General features: G+C 43.3%; 1 protein-coding gene across 1 annotated transcript in view; it reads left to right on the top strand.

The window, feature by feature from the left end:
• The first annotated feature begins 2,884 nt into the window (after nucleotides 1–2,884).
• The window catches only part of ephb2b (eph receptor B2b), a 113,602-nt gene continuing 93,001 nt past the window's right edge, over nucleotides 2,885–23,485 (top strand). The window contains exons 1-2 of the mRNA XM_061069993.1: nucleotides 2,885–2,912; nucleotides 3,006–3,073. Of these exons, the coding sequence (XP_060925976.1) occupies nucleotides 2,885–2,912; nucleotides 3,006–3,073 (96 nt within the window). The remainder of the gene's footprint in view (nucleotides 2,913–3,005; nucleotides 3,074–23,485) is intronic.

The following is a 23,485-nucleotide window of genomic DNA, read 5'->3' on the forward strand; positions in this document are numbered from 1 at the left end:
CACAGATAATAGCATGCTCCTGTTCTGTCTCTCGGGTTCCTTGTCTCTCACACACACACACACACACAGATATGAACGCTTCTGTCCACACCATTTCTAACTCAACACCTGCAGGGTTTGCCTGTCAGACTTTTTTTGGGGAATTATGGCATCAACATGGAAACCAGAGGCTTGAAGCTGGATTAGTCGCGAGGAGGTGTGAACACGAGGTCAGGGCAAAGATGGCGTTTCAGGCAATATTTTGTCGTAGTAAGTTCTCCCCTGTTTGTTTTCACAGCACTCGATAAATGTTGATAGAAAAACATCCTGCCTAACGGAATAATAACGTTCATTTTGCTGCTTAGATTTTTCTCTCTCTCTTGTTTTGATTCTCTGTCAGATTTACATGCATCTTATTTCCGTACATATGCCTGAGGCTGAACTTTTGAGGAGCCTGAATCTTCCCTTTGGTTGAGTAAAGATTATCGCAGTTGGCAGCTCTCTCAAATCATCTTGCTGGAAACTAAGTAGGAATTTCTTTTTAACCGAAGTGCTGAAGTTAGTGAGCTGTCTGTTCAAAACCCCAACGAAGCCAGGCTCGGATATAGCTTTGTAGAGATCAGCCTGGATCTGCTTTGACCGTTAAATAATTAGAACTTTAGGCTTTCTGGGAAACAGATGTTTTACAATTATAATTTTTTGGGGCTTTTGAAGCTGAGATCCATAGCTTTCTGACCATGTACTGCAAATATAAAAAAAACAGTTTGAAATATCAATGATGGACTAAGAAACATCAATATGTACTGAAGTGATGCAATAACATGCTATTTAAATTAGAAACTAGGCAGGTGCAACCCAGAATACCCATTCAATATTTAGCAAATGAGAATGAAGGGGGTCTATAGTGAGGAACACTTCCACACTCGGCTCCTCGGATGCGTAGGCGTCAGCTGTTTGCTCGGGTCGACAATATTTGTTGCCAAACAACGTCACATTATTGGGTTGCTTTACCTGAAGGTCAAGAGGTCATGCAGTAGGTCAAGCTGAAAGTCGGTGCCCTCTGCTGGATCGCAAGGTAAACTACTTTAGAAGGTTGGATGTGCTGTGTATTTTCAGTTCAAACATCCCAACGTTCAAATAAAAAGTGACAGCCCTAGCTTAAGAGCATGATGTAGTTCGAAATGACTAAGAATGAGTAAACAGCCGGGACTCTGGAGTCCTGATGAACACAAGCAACAGAGTCAACATTTGGATGTTACATCCCTAGAAGCCCAAGGACATGTAGTGACTTCACAGATGTAAACAGATGGCCCTACTGTTTTGATAAAATGGCCGAGATAATTCCAGGTTTCCATCCCTACAATTACCATTTTGAAGGAGGCTGGTTTAAATTTTCGAATGCGATTACTTCAGCACTAAACAAGACAAAAGGAAACAACCGTTGATTCTCAAGGTTTCGGCCTTTCAAGGTGTCGGGACCAATTTACAGCACCTGATCCTTGAGGTGACAAAAGAAGTGTGCTAAACACTCACTTGTGGTCGCTTCCACTCCTGTGAGGACACTGGAGGGCACTTCTCTACAGCTCACTCATACAGCCTGGGATGACCCATTTCAAAACACTACATTTGCTGCCATCTTGTACCTCCTTTGTCCTGCTCCAGGCTGGTTCTGTGTAGGAAAAAAACCGGCGTCACCCTTACCGTTTTCCTTTTTTGTCTCTGACCATCCGCCACCTGTCATCCCTGTGCTAACGTGAAACATTAACAGCCCAAGAGCCTGAATAGAAGCACACCGCTGCGTAGAAATACATTACCCGTCACTCTGTCTGTGGATTAGGACTTTACCGGTGCCGAATGATTTAAGGGCTTTTTGCTAGGTTGTCAGGAGGGGCATGATTGTGCCTGTGGCTATAAAAAAAACATATGTGCCGTTGTTTTTTTGTGGAGGGTGTCAGGCAGGCAGCACCAGATGTGTGCAGTGAATGGTGATGCGTTTGAGTTTTTTTCCCTCACTGCACTGTGTCAGATGCCGTGTACAGCTGCAAGGAGGAAGAGGTTAAGTCCGTCTCACATGGTGCGAGGAGGAGGTGAGAACCAGCAGGTGTAATTGAAGTGGTTAATGGGCTGTCTGAGGCCATCATTCTGCCTGACGTCCCACGTGGAGAAGCTCTTTATCACCGAGCTCAATCTGATAAAATGGCTCTTATTCAAACACTCTTCTATTGGCTGAGACGGGACTTCTGAAGATGCAAACACTGCTCGATGAATAATGCCTCACTTGAGTCATTAGCCCTGGATATTTATGGAGCTCTCGGTCGACTGCAGCTTTGTTTTGCTTTCCTCCCTAAAGAACCTGCTCTGAACTTCATTGTTGGTTTTCTTTATGCAACTTCCAGGCAGAAGTGGTGATGTACTTACCAGTCTAAGTATCTCCACAATGGGTTTGTTTAAGGATTTCATTTTTTACGAACGCATGATTACACAGAAACACATTTGTCTATAGTGTCTGTAATCTCTTGGTATGATCCTGACACATTAATAATTTTTCTTGCTCCATTTTTCTGTAGAAAAATGAGTAAATCTGCATTTCAAACTAAATTAAAGTACTACTCCATGTGTTTTGACTAAAAAAAGTGTCAAAGACCTGAAAACATAACATAAGACTTTTTTTGTTGTTTTCTCAGCCTTAGTCCATCCCTGTTCCAACCACACCCCCCCCCAAGCCCCATTCCTCTCCTTCTGGCTGTAGTCCTAGTGCAGTCTCGACCTTCCTCCCCAGCTCTATGTTCCTCCCTCTGCAGCCACAGCTCAGCTCCCTGCTCAACTCAAAAAAACATACTTGACATGAAGGCTTTATGCACCGTGAACATTTCAGTACAAGCTGTTTTACTGGGAACTCGCAATGATGGAGGTGCTCAGCTCCTTGTGGAATGGTCGGGCATCTGCGTTTTGCTCAAGGGCATCTCAGCGGAGACAGAAGAGAAAAGCCTTCATTGTTCGTATATCCCAACCTGTTTTTTTTCTAGTAATGCGTCTACCACTGACCAGGGCAGGAGTGCAGGAGAGGCTGGGGAGCGGTGGAATGGGCGGGTCGGTGGGTGGTGGACGGATTCAACATCACTGACACAATGAATTGTTCTTATGGGATGTACCCTGGAGAAGGTGCAAGGTTGTGTCAGAAGCAAAGTGTGGCTGGATTTACTGAAGACATCCATCATAACGAGTTTTTGCAGCTGCATCGCACATTCCCAGCAACCGTGGCTGGCGCCAACGTGGAGGTCCATAGGGGAATTTTACTCGGTACAAATCATATCTAAATACGTAGACTTAGAAAATATAGACTTGGAAAAAGAGAGATAAATACAATAAATTGCATCGGAATTGGTTTTAAGTCAGTTTTGTGACGGTGAAAGAGAGAATAATAAAGTTAATTTGTGTAGTGCCAAAATAAGTCATTAATTTACAATAAAATAAAAAAGTTACATGTCCAAACACAAGCTCTGTTACAGGTTGTACCAGGAGGCCTTTAGAGTATGTAGAGAGAGAGAGAGCACTTTTAAGTTTTTTAATTCATAGTAATTCATATCATCGCCCTTCAAGTACCCCTGTCTCAAATGTCAGGAGGATCTTTCCGCAGACACCGAGCACAGTAGGTGGGTTGAGCGAATGATGATTAAACACTAAAAGGGTAGATGGCATTAATCAAGTTTTTTTGCTTCGAGCCCCAATCACCCAATCGCAATTAAAACTCTTAACACTCTGGCGAGACCGTTTCTGTCACGGCGTCCGGCTCTCAGACGATATGAGCTCTTGTTACTAGATAACAGTTTTTTTCTAAAATGATATTTAGTTTTTGAACTCTATGATCAGTTTCAGAGAGCCGGGCCGTTGGCAGAGTTCTTATAGGCGGCGGTTTGATTCAGCTAACAGGCCTCTTGCAAAGTGGATGGATTTCAGTGAGCGTTCATTCATATAGTCTCAGGGACAAAAGCCAAATATACCAGATGAATGATCAGCTTTTCTTCTTATGTTAGTTCCAATTTCAATAATTATATAAACTCCGAAACCACTTCATTTTAAACATGCTTTATATTTATCCGTTGAATAAAAAGAAATATATCAGACGATCAAACTCATTCTCTTACAGCCAAGGTCATATCATCTTTTCTTTGACTTCTTTTTCTAGTCAGGTGGCTGCTACTGAGGAGGAGGGGCCATAAATGTTTTGCCATTCATGGTATTCATGGTACAGGCTCACATGTTGTGATCACCATTCAGACTGGAAATAGCACCCCCCACCAAGACGCTTTTTTCTCCATCATCCACTCCCCTCACTTTTCATCTCATTTAAACAGATTGACTGCAGTCGAAGCTCCTGTTGTCACTGGTCCCTCCATGTTTATTCCTCCCTTCTGTATTTTACTAAATTACAGATCAATCTGATTCAAGGCTTTACTATTCGTTCTGCACTTGGAAGGTTTCTCCTCTTGTTTAAGGGTCAGAAAAATGGATGGGCAGTTGTTTAGTATCGTGTAAAATGTCCAAATTAACAACAAGTTTATGTTTTTCCAGTTAGTTTGTTTGTTTGTTTGTCTCTTTTTCAGCAAGATAACACAAAAAACATATTTTTATGAAACTTGGTGGAAGGATGGGACGTGGGCCAAGAAACAACCCATTACATTTTGGCCCACATCCAGGAATCTTTTATAAATCACTTTCTCTAACATTGCGAGGGTGTTATTTGACATTTTTTCCGAAGGAATAATGCATAGATCTTGAAAATCTGACATACTTACAAGGCTGATACGTAAAAGTGTGTAAATCTAGCAGATTTAAATGTGGTTTCAAAGGGGAGTCGACTATTTTTCAGCGGCTGTACAGTGATACATTTTGGTGCTAATGGGCTAACTACCTTCTTTAACTTTGGGAGATGGTATGTTTTTATTTTCCCAGGAAGAAATTCATGGTTCTTCACGACATATTTAGATGATCGATCTATGAATGTGTGAAATTTGGTGCAGATCCAACGAAAAGTCTGTATCTAGCAGCTTTAAATCTAGTTTAATTGAAAGTGGCCTTTCTTCAGCTGATGTAATACATTTAGGTGCAGATCAGGACAAAGGGGCAGATCCAGGACAATTGAATCACCGTCTTTGACATTGCGAAATAGGACCCTCAGTGAGGTATGTGCTCTACTGAGTGCAATTTAGTTATCGTCTGATATTACGTTATTTTATTACGATTTCATAATATATCATAAGTAATTTGGAATAAACAGGATTTAACTGGCCAGAGGTACTTTATTCTGCACTCATGCTTTTAGAGCAGCACCTCTGCCAGCAGTAGTTTGTCTTAGTGGAGCACAAGGGGGTCATACTTGCAAGGAAGCAACCAGAGCACGTGTTTTTTTATTTTATTTTTCATGAACCTTCACTGGGTGTTTCTTTTTTTAATTCAGTCGACGGAAATAGCAGTGACACTGTTGCTCATGTCTGTCCCCATACTGATGAGGCTTTACAGCCCCTTAGTCCCTGCCTACTGGAGTTTACACGGCTGAGTAAGAGTCGGATGTGATTTTCCACGAAGACCATCTGCACAGAGGATCTCTCGCTCGTGCAAGCAGCATATGCCCCAGTATGTAGATAACTGGGCTGGTAAACACGCTTGTTCCCTGAGTGAATTAACCTGCCGTGACAAGCTCCCTGTTATCCTCCATCTTGGTCTGGACTATCTGACAGTGAGGGGTTAACTCTTAAAGCCCCCCACCCTCCCTTGTCCTCCTTTAAAACTCACACACACACACACACACACACACACACACACACACACACACACACACACACACACACACACACACACACACACACACACACACACACAGAGGATCTATCAGTAGAGAATGAGTCATTAGTTCCTTTTAGCTCCCTGGCCAGTAGACTCAAGCAGATTGGATATACTTGACTAGGGTCTGGGATTGCTGAGGGACTTACTGCAAACAATAATCACATATTTTTGTTGGACGGCGAGATCCTGAATAGACTGCGACCGACTGCCTTCTCCCTGTCAGCAGCAGTATTTAATGTGCTGATTATTGAAGCCAGGCCGGGCAGGATGGAGTCCGGGGCCGTACGTTATGATCCAGACATGATGAAGTTTTGTACACGAACCGTAGCGAGGAGAATCGTAGCTAATCTCCTAATTAAGAATGCAGAAGTCAGCATGTAATTTTCTGTCATTATGTGCGTGTGCGTGCGCCTCCTTTGTTACCTAATCAGGAGCCGGGGCTCAGCTGGGTTGGCCTATAGGTGGTTTTGTGGACACATGGAAGCAGATGTGTGCTTGTGCCTTTCTTACATGTGTGCTCATCACACTTTGTCATGATCAGCACATCATCTCCTCCTCTCCTTCAATTATTTGTGAGGCGTAAGCAGATTATCTCAAAGTATTACACAGCTGAGCAAGTTTAAACATTCAGCACCCTCAATGGAGAATAACTAAGTAGGAGTAATTTGCATTTTTATTTGCCTCGGCGATGTAAGTGTATGGGGCGGCTTACGTTTTAGGCCAGAGGGGGAAACGTGGTTGTGAGGGTAGCTTCATTCTTGAGCCCGTAAAGCCCGTCTGGCCTTTAAGACTATATGTGGAAGAGTTGTTATTTTTTTGCTTGCTCCACTTTGAGCTGATCCACATTAGATTGATATAGATAGATGGAGGCAGACAAAGGGGGTAGATTAGCATTCAGTGGTGTAATATCCCTCGGCAATAGCACAGAAACCACAAGGGAAGCTGCAGCTCTATAATTTCTCCTCAACATGTTCTCTTTATTATTTTTTTTTTTCTTTTGTTCTCTCTGTTTAGTACAGTAAGTGTAGTGTCTGCTCGGGTTAACATAAGGAACTCTGCCCCGGTTTTTCTGGCGCAGAGCTGCTTTCATGTCAGCTCCGAGGAGATCGGCAGAGGGATTTGAGCAGCTCTGCCTAATCATTGCCTCGCATCGTGCACTTCTCGGAGCAGATATGCACACTTCAGACGGACACATGTATGATTCCCTGAAATAAATCTACAGATTACTGCAGAGATTGAATCTGTAAACCACAGTATCCACAGAAAAGGCCGATATCTTTTTCCCAGTGAGGGCAGAGATGATTTTCATACTGTTCGGGGATGGGAGAGATCATCTGGAATGGCTGAAGTCAGGAGGCTGTAGTTGTTCCTGACAGATAATCAACAAGATATTCAGATAAACAGCAACTCGGCTATCCGGCTAAAAAAAAGTCTAACAACCATATAATTACCTACCAGGAAACTTTACAGCAAAATGAACGTACCTATCTTCCAAAAGGTGGACGATCAGGTCAGGGACTAATGGTTACAATTACACATCTGCAAAAGGTTTATTAAATGTCCATTCCTGCAAATAGCAAAAGAACTGCTACAAGTATTTATTTTATCCCATCCTATCCCAGTTCAGCACTATTCCCCGTTTTGCTATTAAGCGACTGACCGAAAAAAATGTGCATTGCTGGTATGTATCCATCTAATTGAGGGCAGTCATGCTTTTACAGACAATTTTCCCATTAAACCTGGTTTCAGCGACTGCTAAACTCCTTGATTACATTATGCCTGTATTGTGAAATAAACACCGACCCTTAAAGAGACCTGTGGGAAGTGGTGCTCTGACCCCACTCAAGTCTGATTGTTACTCAAATGCTACAAGCAAACTAGCAGCAGTTAATACACAGGGATTGTTTTTCCGAGCGTGATTTGGCTTAGTGGCCCACTTGAAACACAAGCTACCTAATGTGCAAAGCGATGTATACACAATAAAGAGAGTTGTTTTCAGTGTCCTGAGGAAGGGGTCATGGAGAGCCGGAGCTAATATGTCCTGGCATCTGCATCGCAATACTAATTCCTGTACATTTTCTGCTGTTAATTATCAAAGTGATTATAATTAAAAGTTTAATGCTCGTGGTGAGTTAATGATCATCTCCAGATTAGGCTGCACTTATAAAACAAATCACTGTTAGCTCAGTGACTCCTAGTTTTCTGACAGTAAAGACGTCGCAATCAAGGCTTTGATGAGTCTTTGTGTCGAGAGCTTTGCAGAAAAACATTTTGGGTTAAAGCTGCGATAGAGTCCTGCAATATGTCGGCTAAAAATAGCCTCAGTGATTCAGCCAAGACATTTTCATTCCCTCCAGGGAGAGAACCTTGGATGCAACATGCTCCGTCAACTTCTTTGTTCTTCCTCTCCCTAATAGGAACCACAGCCCAGGTAGCAGATGTAAGGACAAGGCTGGTGTTTATGTTCCCACATGCTGACATTTGCCAGCCACTTTAAATTCCTCACTGTAAAGCTGATGCAACGTGTACTATGCCAGGTTAGGAGTTGTGTTTCTGCCACAGTGCGTTTCAAATTGGGAGTGAGTCGATCAGACTAACCAGTGTGACTGGGGAGAGCAGAGGTGACGCCATGTTTTGGGCTTCGTCTCTAACATCATCAAAAATATGCACAGTCATGTTTCCAGAGGTTTCTTAAACCATCTGACCTGCAGTACTGTTCTACACATTTAGTCTAATATTGACTTCATCTAAAATGAACATTAGTTGAGTACCTTGCTGTTTCCGAATGATCTCTCCCCCCTTTTACACGCCGCTCGGTGTAATAGCCAGTATCCACAGAATGAAAGCATTTAACTCCAATCAATGGGATTTATGGCTGCTTTAAAAGGCAAAGGTGTCTTTTCTCTCTTGAAAGTGCTGTTTTGGCCGTCGTCCAGCTTAGATCGGGACCAATAGCTCGGTATGATGAATTGTTATTATCTTGGCTGGCTGCTTAGGATTCACACTTCCCCCCGAGTTTGAAAGGGCTGCAGTATCTTCCTGCATTAAGAAGCACTGAAGCGGATTTAAGTAAAGTTTTACCTGCCAACTATATTTCATGTCTTAGTCTACTACAGGGATGAAACCAGACAAATGTAAACCAAACAAATGATGCTCAAGCTATGGATTTAATGGAGAGAGTATACACATCCCCTCCTTACTTTCCCAAGCCTCCATCTCTCTTTTAATGCAAGTCTTTAGAAAAGTAATGTCCCCTCAAGACGGGGAATTTCTTTATCCCTTTTTTTTTTTTTTTTACAGATTAGGTCCCACAAGCAGAAGCTTAAAGAGGAAGATGGGGACTGCATTTGTTATGTCCTTGCAAGGAGTGATGTACTGAATCTTCCTCCTTAAGATCTAAAGCAATATAAGAACTACTACTTTTTCATTTTAGAACAATTACAATCAACGTCCACCTTAAGGTTTTGGCTCCATATCAGTTTTTAATCGCTGTTGCAGTTGCAGAACTAGCTAGCCTAATAATATCTTTTCTCCTACTCATTTAGTTAAAGTCAGAGTTTAACGAGACAGCAGCTGATAGCAAAGACAACAGAGTCATTAAACAGTTAACCAAAAATAAAGTTTAAACAAATTCGACAATTTATTCAAATATATGTAAATTGTGAGAAAACTCCCCAAAGCAAAGTACTTCAGATGGTCCGATGCACTGTCCAAGAAAATGGATAAAATTACAATCTGACATTATTCAAAAAATCTGCTGCTTTTAGGAACATTGTGTTCAGGCAATGTTTCTTTTTTTATTTTTCAATCAATATACTCATTGGAAAATGAATGGCAGAAAGCCCTCCACTAATTTGAACAGTACAGCTCTGAAGGCAAATGGCAACCCCCCTCAACCCACAACACATAAACACAGTTGCATAAATGAGTGGTCGAACCTATTGGTTTTGAATCAAAGTGTGACCTTAATGGAACAGAATCCAATTGGACGAGTCCCATTCGTCTCCATTCCAATTGATCTACTCTGGTTTCGGTTTACCCTCTCTTGGCCTAACCCTGGTCCCGCTCGTCATGACTGGGGGGGAATGGAAGTTGGAAGAGGGTAAAGACCGTTTGATGACCCAGAGAGCAGTAGGAGGTGGGAAACTATTATCGGCTCCACATCACTCAATACCATACAGCGTCCTCCTGTGTTGTGTCGTATAGTTTGGTGGAAAATGCTCGCACAATATGTGGGATACAGTCCAAGCTGGGATATGGGACTCCCCAATATGAGATTTCATTATCTGATAAGTAAAGATTGGACTTTCCCCAGCAAATGTATTTATTGTGCTCAGGAAGTAAATGGGGAATAGTGTGCTCACAACCTCCACCACAGTAAATTAAATCACAATTTGAAACGCGGTCAATCGTATCATATTTCTCTTCTTGTCTTTCGACCGCTGCCAACTGCTGTTGTCATTCAAAACAGCACAGTGTTCTATTTGCTTTTCTTGGATCTGTGTTCATTCACAGATAGTGACAGGAAAAGAAAATCTGGTCCTTTGAGAATATGGTCCTAAGAGTAGGGCCACGGGAATACGATTGTTGCGACCTGTGGTAATGTTTCAGTCATTTTTTTTATACACAAACTCCCCTAAGTACAGCCTTCGTCACAGCATGAAATTGTTAATAGATCAACAGTGGAAACCCCTCTCCCGTCTCCCTCTGTAATCTTCTGTCAATGCACTGCCTTTTCCCTACAGTAAGTGCCGGAGCTCATTCAGGGAATAAGTGAGCAGTAATGTATTGCTGCAGCGTCGCTTTTGAAATGACAGGAAGCGATTCAATTGATGCTGAATTATGTTGTGTGTTGCATGTGATGGGTTTTGTTCAAGAGGCTTCATCTGGTGCTCTGTGAAGAGATTTGCCCCACTGCTCAAGAATGTGCTATTGTTGTGGACGGGGATGCTCTTCCTGAATGAATCACGGTGAATTTGAAATATAAAAGAGAAAAGAAAACCATATTTAAATAGCTACTTGCCATGAAAGCCGCTCATATTCTGTTGAACTACAGATTTAGGTTGTATTAAAAAAAAGAAAAGAAGAGTAAAATAGTCGTATAAGCGCTTATGTTTTTTCCCGGTGAATGTGAGGATTGAAAGGGGAGTGGGGTCCGGTGCTGCGGAGAGACTGCGCTTTGGACCTCATTTGCCTAATCTTGGGAACTAGAGTGGAAGCTGTGTATAATGAGGACTAAGGCTTGTCTGGGATGGTGATGTGGGGTTGGGGCTGGGGACTGGGGACTGGGGGGGGGGGTGAGGGGAAGCCTGAAAGACATGAAGGTATTAATCAGACAAAGGGGCAACCGAGAAGTTTATGCAGAGGGAGAACGCCTGTGGAATGGTCAAGCATTTTTGCATTTTGACCGCCTTTGTGCAAGTGCAAATCCAAAGAACAGAATGGCGATGTATTTTTTTTTTTTGTGTTTTTTTCCATCGAGGCTCCTCTTGAAAAACCTTTTCTGTCAGAATGGATGAGCTGTGATGTTGCAGAACCAAGCAATGTGCAAATTTTCCTGAAGGATGAATCCGTCAGAGCATGTTTCCGCTTCATTGTGCCTACAAAAAAAAAAAAAAAAAAGGAAAAACAGTTCAAACTGCCATAATGACAGAAAGCCTGGTTATTCTGTCCTGTCCAACTGCAAACTTTCAGAAGTTCAAAACAGTTTGAATTTATATTTAAATTTAAATAATTCTTGTTTTGTTCAGGTCATATTGAGCCCAAAGAGACGTTTATTTTCTAAATGTTGTTCTTGTTGTCAGACACATTTTAGACAAAAGACATGTTTTTGTTTTTCAGGTCTCCACTAATTTTATCCAAAATGACTTATCTCCACTGACCGTACATTTAAGCAAACACAAATATATTTGTGCATCGCTCCAGGTTACAAGGGTTGAACAATGAATTCAGCATTTGCAACAATTGGGCAGTTTTCTTTAAACCTCAAAACTTAAAAAGAACTTTTTCACGACCTTCATTTCCATGCTAGTGGCGCTCGTAATTCTTACTTGACTCGCTCGCCCTCCGACAACAGGTCTGCAGCATTAGGCTCAAGCTGTTTTGTCTCAGTGAGTTATGCAGGCTATTTGCCCATGTGTACATCTGCTTGTGTATAATTAAACACCATTTCTCACTTAGGGACGTCTCAGGGGCCACAGTATCCTCCACAAACACACAGACACACATTCTGGTGTCTATTGACATGTGCCTGACACTATCTACACCAATAGCACTGCCAACCTAATTTTGTAATGATACGGGCATTATCCAGTGTAATCTTGCAGTAAATTAATTACAACCCACAATCCCTCATTCCCCTCTGTACTCCCCCAGGAGCTGACCACATTTGCACTTTCATTCAAACGGGCTGAATGTCAGCGACAAGCATGAACATGGAAAAGAGCTTCAGTGTTAAGACTTTGGCTAGTTACAGAACATTTCAAACGTTATACGATACATTTCGCAACATTGAGGCAGTGACTCAGTCTTGATTGGTCGTACTGCGCAGTGGGAGAGAAGAGGGAATAAAAAAAATCCAGCTTAAACATTCATCCATGTCACCTTGGAGAGGAAAAAACCTGATCAAATATTCAGTTTGCTGTTTCGTTTGCATAAAATCTGCCAAAGGTGTGAATGCATTACTGTGTGGCGTCCTTCTGCCAAGGTCAGAGTACGTTTCAAAGTAACCACGGCTTCTTTCTGAAAATGTATTCACACTCATAAATAACAATTAATGGCACTCGAGTTCGACTTTGCTGTGATTAGTTTCGAAACAGTGCCCTTAGAAAATATGGAGCCTGTTGTTCAAACGTGACATTGGAAATCTTATTAACGCTTAAGAGGGGAAAGTGGCATTTAATTGATGTAAATGTGGCCATTGTCAGCTTGTGAACTCATTAGGAAAAATTGGATGGTGTTTGAGGGAATGAGATGCAGCAAGTTGATCACTATGCAAAGGAGCCACTTTGAATTAGGTTCAAAACCTTATTTTCTGTATGTATGTCATGCACAGAGAGGATAAAATATATATCTCTTACCCCTTAGTTCTGTTCTGCTGGTTTCGTACTTGTTGGTGACTTAAGTTTGCATCGCCACAATCGACAAAAGCACACAATAATGATTCTGTTACTTGGCTTCGGGGCATTGTTATGAGTGTTTGCATGCAGCAGGCTGACAGCAGGCTCTCCGCTGAGTTGGCCAAGTAATCCAAGATTAAAATGTATATACACCTATTATCAGGAAAGAGCGAGAGAATAGGCCAGGCACCCCGAGCGCTGAGTACACACACAGTCACACACACAGTCACACACACACAGTCACACACACAGGGACATGAGGTCACAGCACTGGGCTGGCAGAATATGCTCAACGTATGCAGGCGCACACCCCAGCACAAAGAATACACACAGATATTAATGCACACACACACACACACACACACACTCTAAGAGATGAGCTGTGGCAGGCGGGCATCAGGGGAATTTGACCGTCCATATCATCCAAAAAAGAAGACTCCATTCAATTTTAAGCCCCTCAAGAGCTGCAGCTTATAGACTATGATGTTATATTTGTAATTTCTGGTATTTACTGTATTGTCAGCTATCTCAAGGAAAGCAGTCCCCCCCCTCCCAAAAAAAATGCTCTTTTTTTTAACTTTCCTTGCAAGCAGCACTTACTCGGCACTCTGACTTTAGAGAGTTGCATACTTTGCACACAAGAGGTGTCTGGCAGTCTGACTAAAAGGATTTCCAGAAATAATTGACACAGGGAACAGAGCCAGACGGGCTGAGTTTGACAGGGTGGTGGTGGGGGGGGGGGAACTTGAAGAGTTTACCCTGGATATCACATTGTTAGACAGGAACACGTTAAAAGAGTACACTGTGATCCCTTTGACTTCTCTTGTTCTCTCCATGAAAAGTTTTGCGTGTCAGTAGTTTCAGGAGGGAAACTTGTTTGAGACGGCCTGGGAGTGATGAGGTGTTCGTTCTCTGAAGTCCGGATTCTTCATTCGTTGCTAAAATAGAGCCTTTGCCCTACAAAAAAAAAAGTTCTAGTAAAGCAGTTTGAAAGAATAAATAAGCTTAGACAGATTTTTAACAGAGGAGCTCATCAGTTAAGGACAGTGCAAGGAGAAAGCTGATGTTTTTGAATAAGTTGTGATCTGACCGAGCCGGTGTCACATCCGGACACAACCTCCGGGTTCTGCCGAGCCGCCACTGCTTCAGACACACTTTTTGCAGAAGCGGTTAATTACTTAGTGCTTTGGACAATTAGTAAATGAGTCTGACAGTAACCTCCAAGCATTAATCACAGTAAATTACACAGAGGAAGGCGCAGCACAGAGGTTCAATTAACCTTTTAGCCCTCCCTCTAAACGTGCAGACTGGGGCTGGTTGTTCTGTGCAGGCCCTCACACTCTCTCAGGTCACCGGGGAGAGAGAGAGAGAGAGAGAGAGAGAGAGAAGCACCGGGCGCCACAGACGACTTGTCAGAGGACGCACGGTCAGTGAGCGCCTCCCATCACTCCCACACCTCCGACACACTGTCCTCACCAGGCCCGGTCCCCACCCCCGGGAATCACTGAGCTGTCTGGAAATCAAGGCGACCTTTGTGTCTTGCGGGTTTTCTCACAGCTGCGAAGGCATTTGCTTCCAAAGGGGTTGTGCCAGAATCCCCCCCCCCCCCCGAACCCCAACCCCAATTTATTTTGTTTAATTTAGCTGCCTGTTGAACCTGACCTTGTGATAACCACCAACAGAACGTGGCGACTCTCGAGAGAAATCAGAAGTCGGAGTTGGGGACTTGAAAGGCCAATCTAGATTAATCTGTGTCATTGTGGTTTTTGAAAATATCCAAAGACTTTTCTGTCAGAATCAGAATTCAGAATCAGAATTCTTTTTAATTGCCAAGTATATCTGCACATACAGGAAATTGCCTTGGTGTGGTTGGTGCACATAAATAACAATCAGACATTAAACAACAATATATATAAATATATATAAAACAAAACAATATATACAGTGAGAGAGTTATGGGCATGTACAGTGCTAAGGTGCAGAGATTTTCTGGAATAGGCGGTGACCGTTAATATTCATTAACAAAGAAAACAGCTGTGTGTGTGTGTTGTTGTGTGTAAAAGTAACTCTGGTGACTTGTCAACTGAGGTTAAACTAAGTTAACCTCTTAGTAAACTGAACAGTTGCATATATTGGAAGTATTTGAAATCGCCACTGTACATAAAAAACAAAACAACAATATATACAGTAATAACAACAATATATACAGTAAGGTTTCCCTGGTCCATCGTGTCTCTTCATTTTCACAAATTATTCTTAAACATAGTAAAAGCCAGTAGACACACTTTCCTCAGTTTGCCAGTTTGGTCATAGCCAACAAACTCTGAGGATTGCTGCTCTCCTGACTGCTTAGCCAGTCAGTTTGCTTGGTTAACATTTACCTTAAATAACACATCACACAGTTTTTATGCTACCCGTGGCAATACCGCATGCCTTGATATACTACTCTCTGACTTTCGTGCACTTTGTCACAGAAGCGATGCAAGCGCTCGGCTTCAGACCAGAGATGTCACTGGAAGATTTCAAATTAGCACTTAGGGTTCCTACCACCGCATTTGGCATTTTTACATCAGCTGTGGTACCTTTTTATAAAGACGCTGGATTTACAACCTGCTCTGAGCAAATGCAGAACTGTTGAAAAAAAAACGCTGAGAGAGAAAGAGGGAGACGTACTTTACTTTCTCTCCCTCTGCCATGAGAAACAGACAAATGAAGGGACGGGGACAGAGGAGGCATAGAGACAGATACACGAGGAGGAAAGACTCTCCGCTGCCATTGACTGAGCTGCCGGAGCCGAGCCGGCACAGAGCCGCCTGTGTCGGGCCACTCGTCCAGCCCGGGTTGTGTCTGTGGGTTGATGCTGATGTTTCAGGATTGATTTGTCTGTATTCAGCAGAGAGGCACCCCCGCACAAACAATGAGACCAGGCCTCGGCCCTAACACGCTGCCCTCTTGTTTCCGACTGCCCAGCGTCCCCTGTGAGAACCAGTGGTCACATGTCCTGTCTGCCCCCCCCCCCACTCTTGTGTTCCCCCTGAAATCCCTGCTCTCATGGGGCCACAGTTCTCTCACACACACACACACACACACACACACGCACGCACTCACACACACACATGCTAAACCACTCTGCTCTAATGCCGGACTGTTGTGCCAACACACACACAAGTCCACTCAGGCACAAACACACACATGTACCGGTGCTCTGAACCTGCATACACACTCACTCATGCATACACCCATACGTGTAAACACGTATAGACACTCCACCCATAACTCCAAGCGCACACTTACATGCATGGCCACCCACGTGCACAACAGGCATGACCGACAATAAAACACAACCCTGGGCCGACATATGCCCCAAAAGAACACGACCCTTTGTCATCAATACTGCGACCTCTTCCTCGGGGGGGAGGAGCACTATTCAAGGGCGAAACATGATTTTAGGATTTAAACGGCCTCACGCAGACCCGCCCGCACGTTGAGCCTCACTTCCCCCTCTTTCATATTCCTTTGGCCTCTTTATCTTTCACACTGCACCCAAAAAAAAGTCATGAAATCGACATGTTTTGTAGAACAAGTGAAAAACTCGCTCTTGGGTTTTCATTCCATCCAAAGAATTCTGCGGTGGAGAGAGATTATGAAAATACACAAACATGTAAAACAGGTATGTTGTTACAAAAATATGCTTCGATATTTATTGTTTCTAGCACTATAGAAATGTGAAAGTTCTCTGTTGATTGACTTGTCAGAACAGGCTCACGGTCTTTCAATATTCCAACTTCCAACGTCAATCCCCAGCTATCATGTAACCTGACGTCAGAGTGGAACCATCCGTCCGACCCAGCCACTCTGTGATTTCTTTTATCCGCGGACGGCTCACTCACTCACTGTTGAGCAGAAGGAAGGTTCATTGTGAATCTGTACGTGCATAACATAACATCGTATTCAGGAGAGTAAGCTCTTTGTTGTCTCAATTAATGTCTTGGTGTGCTTTTTTTGTGTTAAAGCTTCCCTTTTGTGATTAGAGCTGATAAGATGACAGTTATATTTTAAAAAAAAAACAGAAAAGAAAAGAAAAAAAAAGAACCAAGCGCAACTTTTTAATGACCATTTTTTTTTTTTTTTGGAGCCGTGCAGGACGAGCAGCTACCCCCCCCCCCCCACCCACCACTCTTGTTGCCGCTCGGCTGGAATTCCTCGCGGATCACTGCCCGCGCCCTCTTTATTCCCATTCTGTGCCTCCTCCGACACCTGGCTATTGCCCCCCCCCCCCCCCTCCACCCCCCCGTCCTCTCTGCCCTCTCCCTGCTAGTCCCTCATTAATCGCTCCTGATATTGATGGGAGCTGAATGCTGGCGAATGACTGCCTGTGAAGCCGCTCCGTGCACCCGCCTCTCACCCGGCCTGCGACCACATACAGGCTTGATTAGCATGCCAACCGCTCGCCAGGCCTGTGAATCAGTCCCTCTGTGCCTCAGCTGGCTCAATCCTTCACTCTGTCTGTCTATCTGTCTGTCTGTTTATCTATCTTTTCTTTTTTTTTTCTTCCCCCCCTCGGTTCCCATGTCTGCACTCGTTCTTTTTTGGGGTTTTAAAAGACTTGTCCGGGCAGCGTGATTGTTTCACTTTTGTGCGTGTCCTCAGTGTTCCTCTCTGCCACCTGTTGATGCCTTTTCTATCCGGCGGCTTTGTTAGATCCCATCAAAGAAGATTTCAGAGTGAAAAGACATGGGCGCGTACACACATCCTGTTCCTGGCTCTTTACACACAAACGGCATTCACAACTCCATTCAAGAGTCACAAAGCAACTGTCTCTGCAGACCCACAATTGTTTGTCGATAAGTTTAAACAATCATGTTTCCGTCCCTAATTAACTTAGCGTCGTCCATCTTTATGTCCATTCTATGGTGTAAACAGCTAGTTTATAATTACTTTGAAGCTCAGAAACAAACCACTTTGCTCCTACCTGTGGCATTACATTACATTATTACATTACATGTCATTTAGCTGACGCTTTTGTCCAAAGCGACTTCCATTTTTAGTACACTCAACATTCATGAGGGGCCATTTAGGGGTTCAGTATCTTGCCAAGGACACTTCGGCATGCAGATGTGGGAAGAGTGGGGATTGGACCGGCAACCTTCTTGTCGGAGAACGCCCACTCTACCCCCTAGGCCACACCGCCCCCATTACATCCACTACATTTGTCTGGTGTGGTGGCAGTGCCAACCTTTCAAGATCTCTTTACCTTTAAAGGCCTTGAAAACGAACTTCTCTTGATAGCTGATGTGCTGACCTGACAACATCTGAGTTTCATCAGATATTCACAGGCCTGACAGAAATCCACTCGATAATGGGTCGTCATTTCATAAAAATGTGTTTTTTATGTGAAACTGTTACAGAATAACTTTATTGGCTAAATAGATGAAATACGCCGTTTTCAGATACAATTAGTTTCTTGAGACCAAGAGCAAGAACAAGTTTGTCAGATGAGGTTTAATAAACTATCCTTGCTTTAGGAAAAGAATGGAGTCAGTGTTTGGATTTTTTTTGTTTTGAACAGTTGAATGAGATTTTATTTTATTTCTATCACTACAGCCAAAACAAAACCAGGCTTTCTGCTGCAATGCAACCCAGATGGGAATGTTTAGAGGAGAAATGCAGGTTTACTGGGGCGTAGCGGAGCCTTGAATACCTGGATGGTGAGGCCGCATCGTTTGTGACCATGCGGCTCAAAAGCTTTATCTCCTGGCTGATAACCAGCTCCTTTATGGCTCCCTCCTTGCCCCTACAGGACAGCGTTATCTCGACTTGGGGAGTCATGGAGTCATGCCTGGTCGTTAATGACATGCTGCCCGTATCACCGTAGCACGCTGCTGACCAGTTACCATGGCAGCAAACAGCTGCTCCGGGACGTTGACAGGGTTTTTAGCTTCTTTGACTTTGAGTCACGCCACGCAGGCAAATCACTCAAACAGACAAATACTCCAATCCCTCCTCTCTCTCCTTGGCAGCATTTTTTTTCTGCTGCTATTACTCACCGCTCGCTCTGTTTTGGACATCTTACTCCTGTGGTCACCTGTCAGAGCGTGTGCTGGAATGAGCCTTTTGTCTTTTTCCCTTCTGGAATGAAACCATAAAGTCATTCTCAGACACACGTTGTGCCATCTCTTTCACCGCCGCTTGCTCGAAAAAGCAATCTGTCTTTGATCTGTGTCACGAGTAAACACTGTGATGGGAGTTAAACCCAAGGTCGCGCAGACGCTGAAAACGCTTATACGTTTTTAGCCGCGCAGTAGATAAGGGAAACAAAGTGCTCTGTCAGGCTAAGTGGTCGTAATGGCTACAAAGCAAACAGGCCGTGGGCTCGCTGCTTCAGAGCAAAGAAGGACTTTGCATTCCACAGAGAACCACAAAGCGTCTCTGGACTTAACTCGAGCCAGACACTGTTTGTTTACCTTGCAGGTTGTAATGCAAACATTTTTCCGAGTTTATGGGAGAAAGAAGTCTGGTCTTCACCTTTCTGTTTCCGACCTAATGCCACATGACGGATAGACCATAATGCAACCTGTTGTACCTCCTACCGCACAGGACAGCAGCCTAAGAGGGGAAATACATGTTTGTCTTTTATTTACTGGGAGCTGGCCTAGCGCAGACATTTATTGTGAAAGATTATATTTTGCTTTCAAGACTTAACGGCTAGAACCAAGAATCCTTCAGTTCTCATTCTCTTTCCTCCAAATGTCCAATTCTGAGTCCACGTTGACCTTACATTTAGACAAGGTACTAAAGTTTGACAAGCACACTGAAGCTTGTTACCACTTGGACTGCTGCCGCTTGTCGACCGTATATAAAGATGGACGACGCAACTCCACCTCATCCTGTTGTACAAAAATGAAGCTAATTGTCCCAGATATGGACATACGGAGGGTGGAGTCGGTAGCTATGGGGGTTGTTTCCGACCTGGCCCTTTGCTGTGTGTCTTCCTCATTCTCGTGGTGCGGACCCGTGTTACTGGGACCCCACAGGTCAATGTGCCCGACCAATCACCGGTCATTCTTGGTATTTTGTTTTTACAGCATCAAATAAAAAATTTAAACCCAACGTATTGGAAAAGTGAAGATATCTGTATAACACGCACTACTTAAAATGAAATAAACCACCTTTTTTTAGTTTGGTCCATGTCCCAGCCACTAACATGGATGGTTCATGACCTATAGTGCAGCCAGCCACCAGGGGTCGATCAACATGATTTTGCCTCACTTATGAGAAGCTATCATTTTGTCAATCATGAGCTCGGACCCCAAACAAACATAGATTTGTGTCTGATAAATTCTAAAAGTCTCAGAGTGCCCCATCCCAAAAAATACAATATAATACGAGTCTACTTGGAAAGATGTTAGAATTTTGTTAACCATGTACTCAAGTTAATTATCATAATTTAAAACCATTCATAAAATGTAACATTGTGTTCTTTGCAGGCCGTAATTTAAGTTGTCACTTTTATAAAATATTAACTGACCTCACTTTGTCCTTGGAGACTTTTCTTTAAGAACAAACTTTGAACAATATGCTCTGGCCTGCTATGAGTTGAAGGGAACAGCCTGTAACTCTGAGGACAGACGCAGGTCACGGTGATGAGTGTGAGGCAAAGCTCTCCCTTCTATCATTCCTCTCCACTCTCCAGCCCATTTTCTCCTCCACTCTCCCGGTTGACCACCATGAAACCATTAGCTCTGTGTTTTTGCTCCACTGGTATCCAATATCTCCCAGTGAATGTTAGTTTGACGAACACAGGGTCCTTAAGGTGCCTTAATGGTCGGCCAACACAATTTCCATTGTGTTGTGCAGGCAGTGATTAAGAGGATGTTGATTACCGGGGCTTTAGGGGTGCCTGTACTGTAAGTGATATTTGGGTTACTCTCAGGCCTGTTGTTGCTGCATGTCTGTGTGATTGGATGCAGTAATGGTCCCAGCAGTTCAGCAGCCAGGCAGGCATATGGCTGAGAGCACTGCCTTCCACTGCCTCCCATTCTGTGCTTTATAGACCTCTAGGGGGTCGTGACCCCACCATAATTCTTCCAAACCCAGAGGGAGAGGAGCTTGCTCACAGGCCTGGAATCCACCGAGGTGCATTACCTCCCATGTGATTCCTCGAACCACCATCACCTTGTTCTGCCACAGAATGTGTGGTCCCCATTAGGCGAGACATAGTGGGAACGGACAGTGGTAGTGATGGTTAAATAGTCATGGTTGTTTGGAGGTACACTCGCCTCCTCCGCGGGTCAAAGAGCACTGGGGATGAGAGCTGAAAACTGAGAGCCTTGTTGATGTAATAAAACGTCATGGAGGTAAGAGAGAGGCAGGAGAGAGGGAAGAATGGAGAGGAGAGGCAGGTGTGGGAGAGAAGAGAGGAGGGTAGAAGAGGAGTCCAGTGTCTTTGGCGCGGTGCTGACAGAGAATAAATCACAAATTATTTTTTAGTATTCCTACATGACTTCAGGCGTTGTAAAACACACGTAAAGATTCCCATTAATACACATTATTATACCCTTACATCCAGCCTCCCTCCCTGCAGATAAGAGCAGCGTATCATCTGTAACGACACAATTTTACTGCTAGTTGCTCAACCGCGTAGAGCATCTTCCCTCTTCTGTGCCCACCTCATTGCTTTTTAATGTGCATACATAATTTAGAGCCTCTTGTCTTTGGTATGACTCTGCCCCTAACATCAAGCCACGAAAGAAGTGAGAAAATATGTTGGCTAAGTACACATCGCCATTGATTAACTAGCAGGTGGTCTGGAAGGTGGATGCCTGGACTTGTGTGAGTGAGAAGGAGAGGTGGGGGGGGCTGCCATATCTGCCCAGACACAGGAACAACTCTGATCTGCTGACTTTCTTGGCAGACGCGCTGTATCGACTGGCAGGAGATCAGCTCCCCTAGCTTGACCCTGTGATGCTCTCACACATCGATAACGCTGTTCAGATTCCTCTGCTTGACAAACAGGCAGGATGTGATGCACCTGAAAATAGACGAGTGAATTACTCATTATAACAAGAGACTTATCGGAATCTACGGTCACACATAATTTGAATTATTTTGGCCTTGTCAGTTCCTCAACTTGGGAACCCATTTGATGTCTGTGCCGATGCCAGCGAGTGTTTTTGTGGAGGCATTACCAATCGAGTGCGTTGCCAGTTTAATTTAACAGAATGCATTCCAAGGTTGTTTTTCTTAGCTCACATGACAGTAATGAGGAGGTCTTGGAAGAGATAAGGACATTTACTGCCACTTAAAACTGCAGATGTGCTCCTTTATAGTAGCGTGTCAATTTTTTTATTTTATCTCCTTTACGATGAAGGCATTAGATCGTAAATGCAGATTTTTTTTTTCTTCCACCTGAAAATAAGAGAAACTGTGGGAACGTGTTTTCCACATTTGCAGGTATCACATTTACAATCACACAACTTCAGTTTAGTAAACATAGTGCTGTTGTACAATAAACCTAAACAACTTTTTTTCACTCTAACCATAAGCCACAAAACAACCCACATAGAAATAAGTCATCTTAAGCCAATAACTGCTTTCAATCTTCCTCCGTCTGTGGTGTTGATAGAAGTGGTGAACCAGGTACAACAATTTCTTACACAACATATTGTATCACACAGTCACATAGTCATCATTCATTCATTCCCAGGTACACAACAAAAACAAATATGGTGTGTTCCATATTCTATTATTCTCTGTACCAAACTAAAATCACTGAAAACAATATTGTATTTAAGAACCAAGTAAATTTAGTTTGTGAAAAACAAATTTACGTAGCACACGGTAAATGATCTATCAAAAAGGGACAGACAAGAAACCAGATGTTTTACTGATGCAGGTAAAAAGTTTGGGCATTTTTCTTTGACTCTATAACAGAAGTTGTTTTACATTTTATTACGACTGGGTTTTCTGAAAACTGATTATTTTAGAGCAACATGTTCTGCAAAGGTCCCTTGTTTGCACTCGTGATTGCTTGTAATCATAACTTCGCCTCTGACAAACACACACGGTTTTGCAACACGGAGCGCCAACTCATTTGTTTTGATTGCGTGAAACATTTACAGCTCCAGATGAGTCGCATTCATCATCACTGCACACAAGGATCTCTTTACTCTCTCCCCTATACTTGACCCAGAAACCAAACCCCAGGAAAGAAGGAAAGCCGAGCGTATAAGTCATTTTTGAGGCAGATTCGTTTGATATATGATGACATGCAAAACTAATTTGTCAAGCTCAAACAGCAGGCTTCAGTTGTCAGTTGCAGCAGCGGGGTGTTGGTAAATCTTGGAGCAGCGTTGATATGTCTCGAATGGAGCACCGACATTCAAGCTTTAATGGCTTTAACACAGCTAAATGTATAAGTCTGGGTCAAGTAGAGTAACAGAAAGTTCAGCTTTTAAGATAAGGGCTTATTACAGCTACGTTTGTGAAACAGCTCCACTAGGATGGGACATGAGCCGTGGAGGTACCCATTCATTTTGTTCTAT

Source organism: Limanda limanda, chromosome 4, assembly GCF_963576545.1.
Source record: "Limanda limanda chromosome 4, fLimLim1.1, whole genome shotgun sequence".
Lineage (NCBI taxonomy): Eukaryota > Metazoa > Chordata > Actinopteri > Pleuronectiformes > Pleuronectidae > Limanda > Limanda limanda.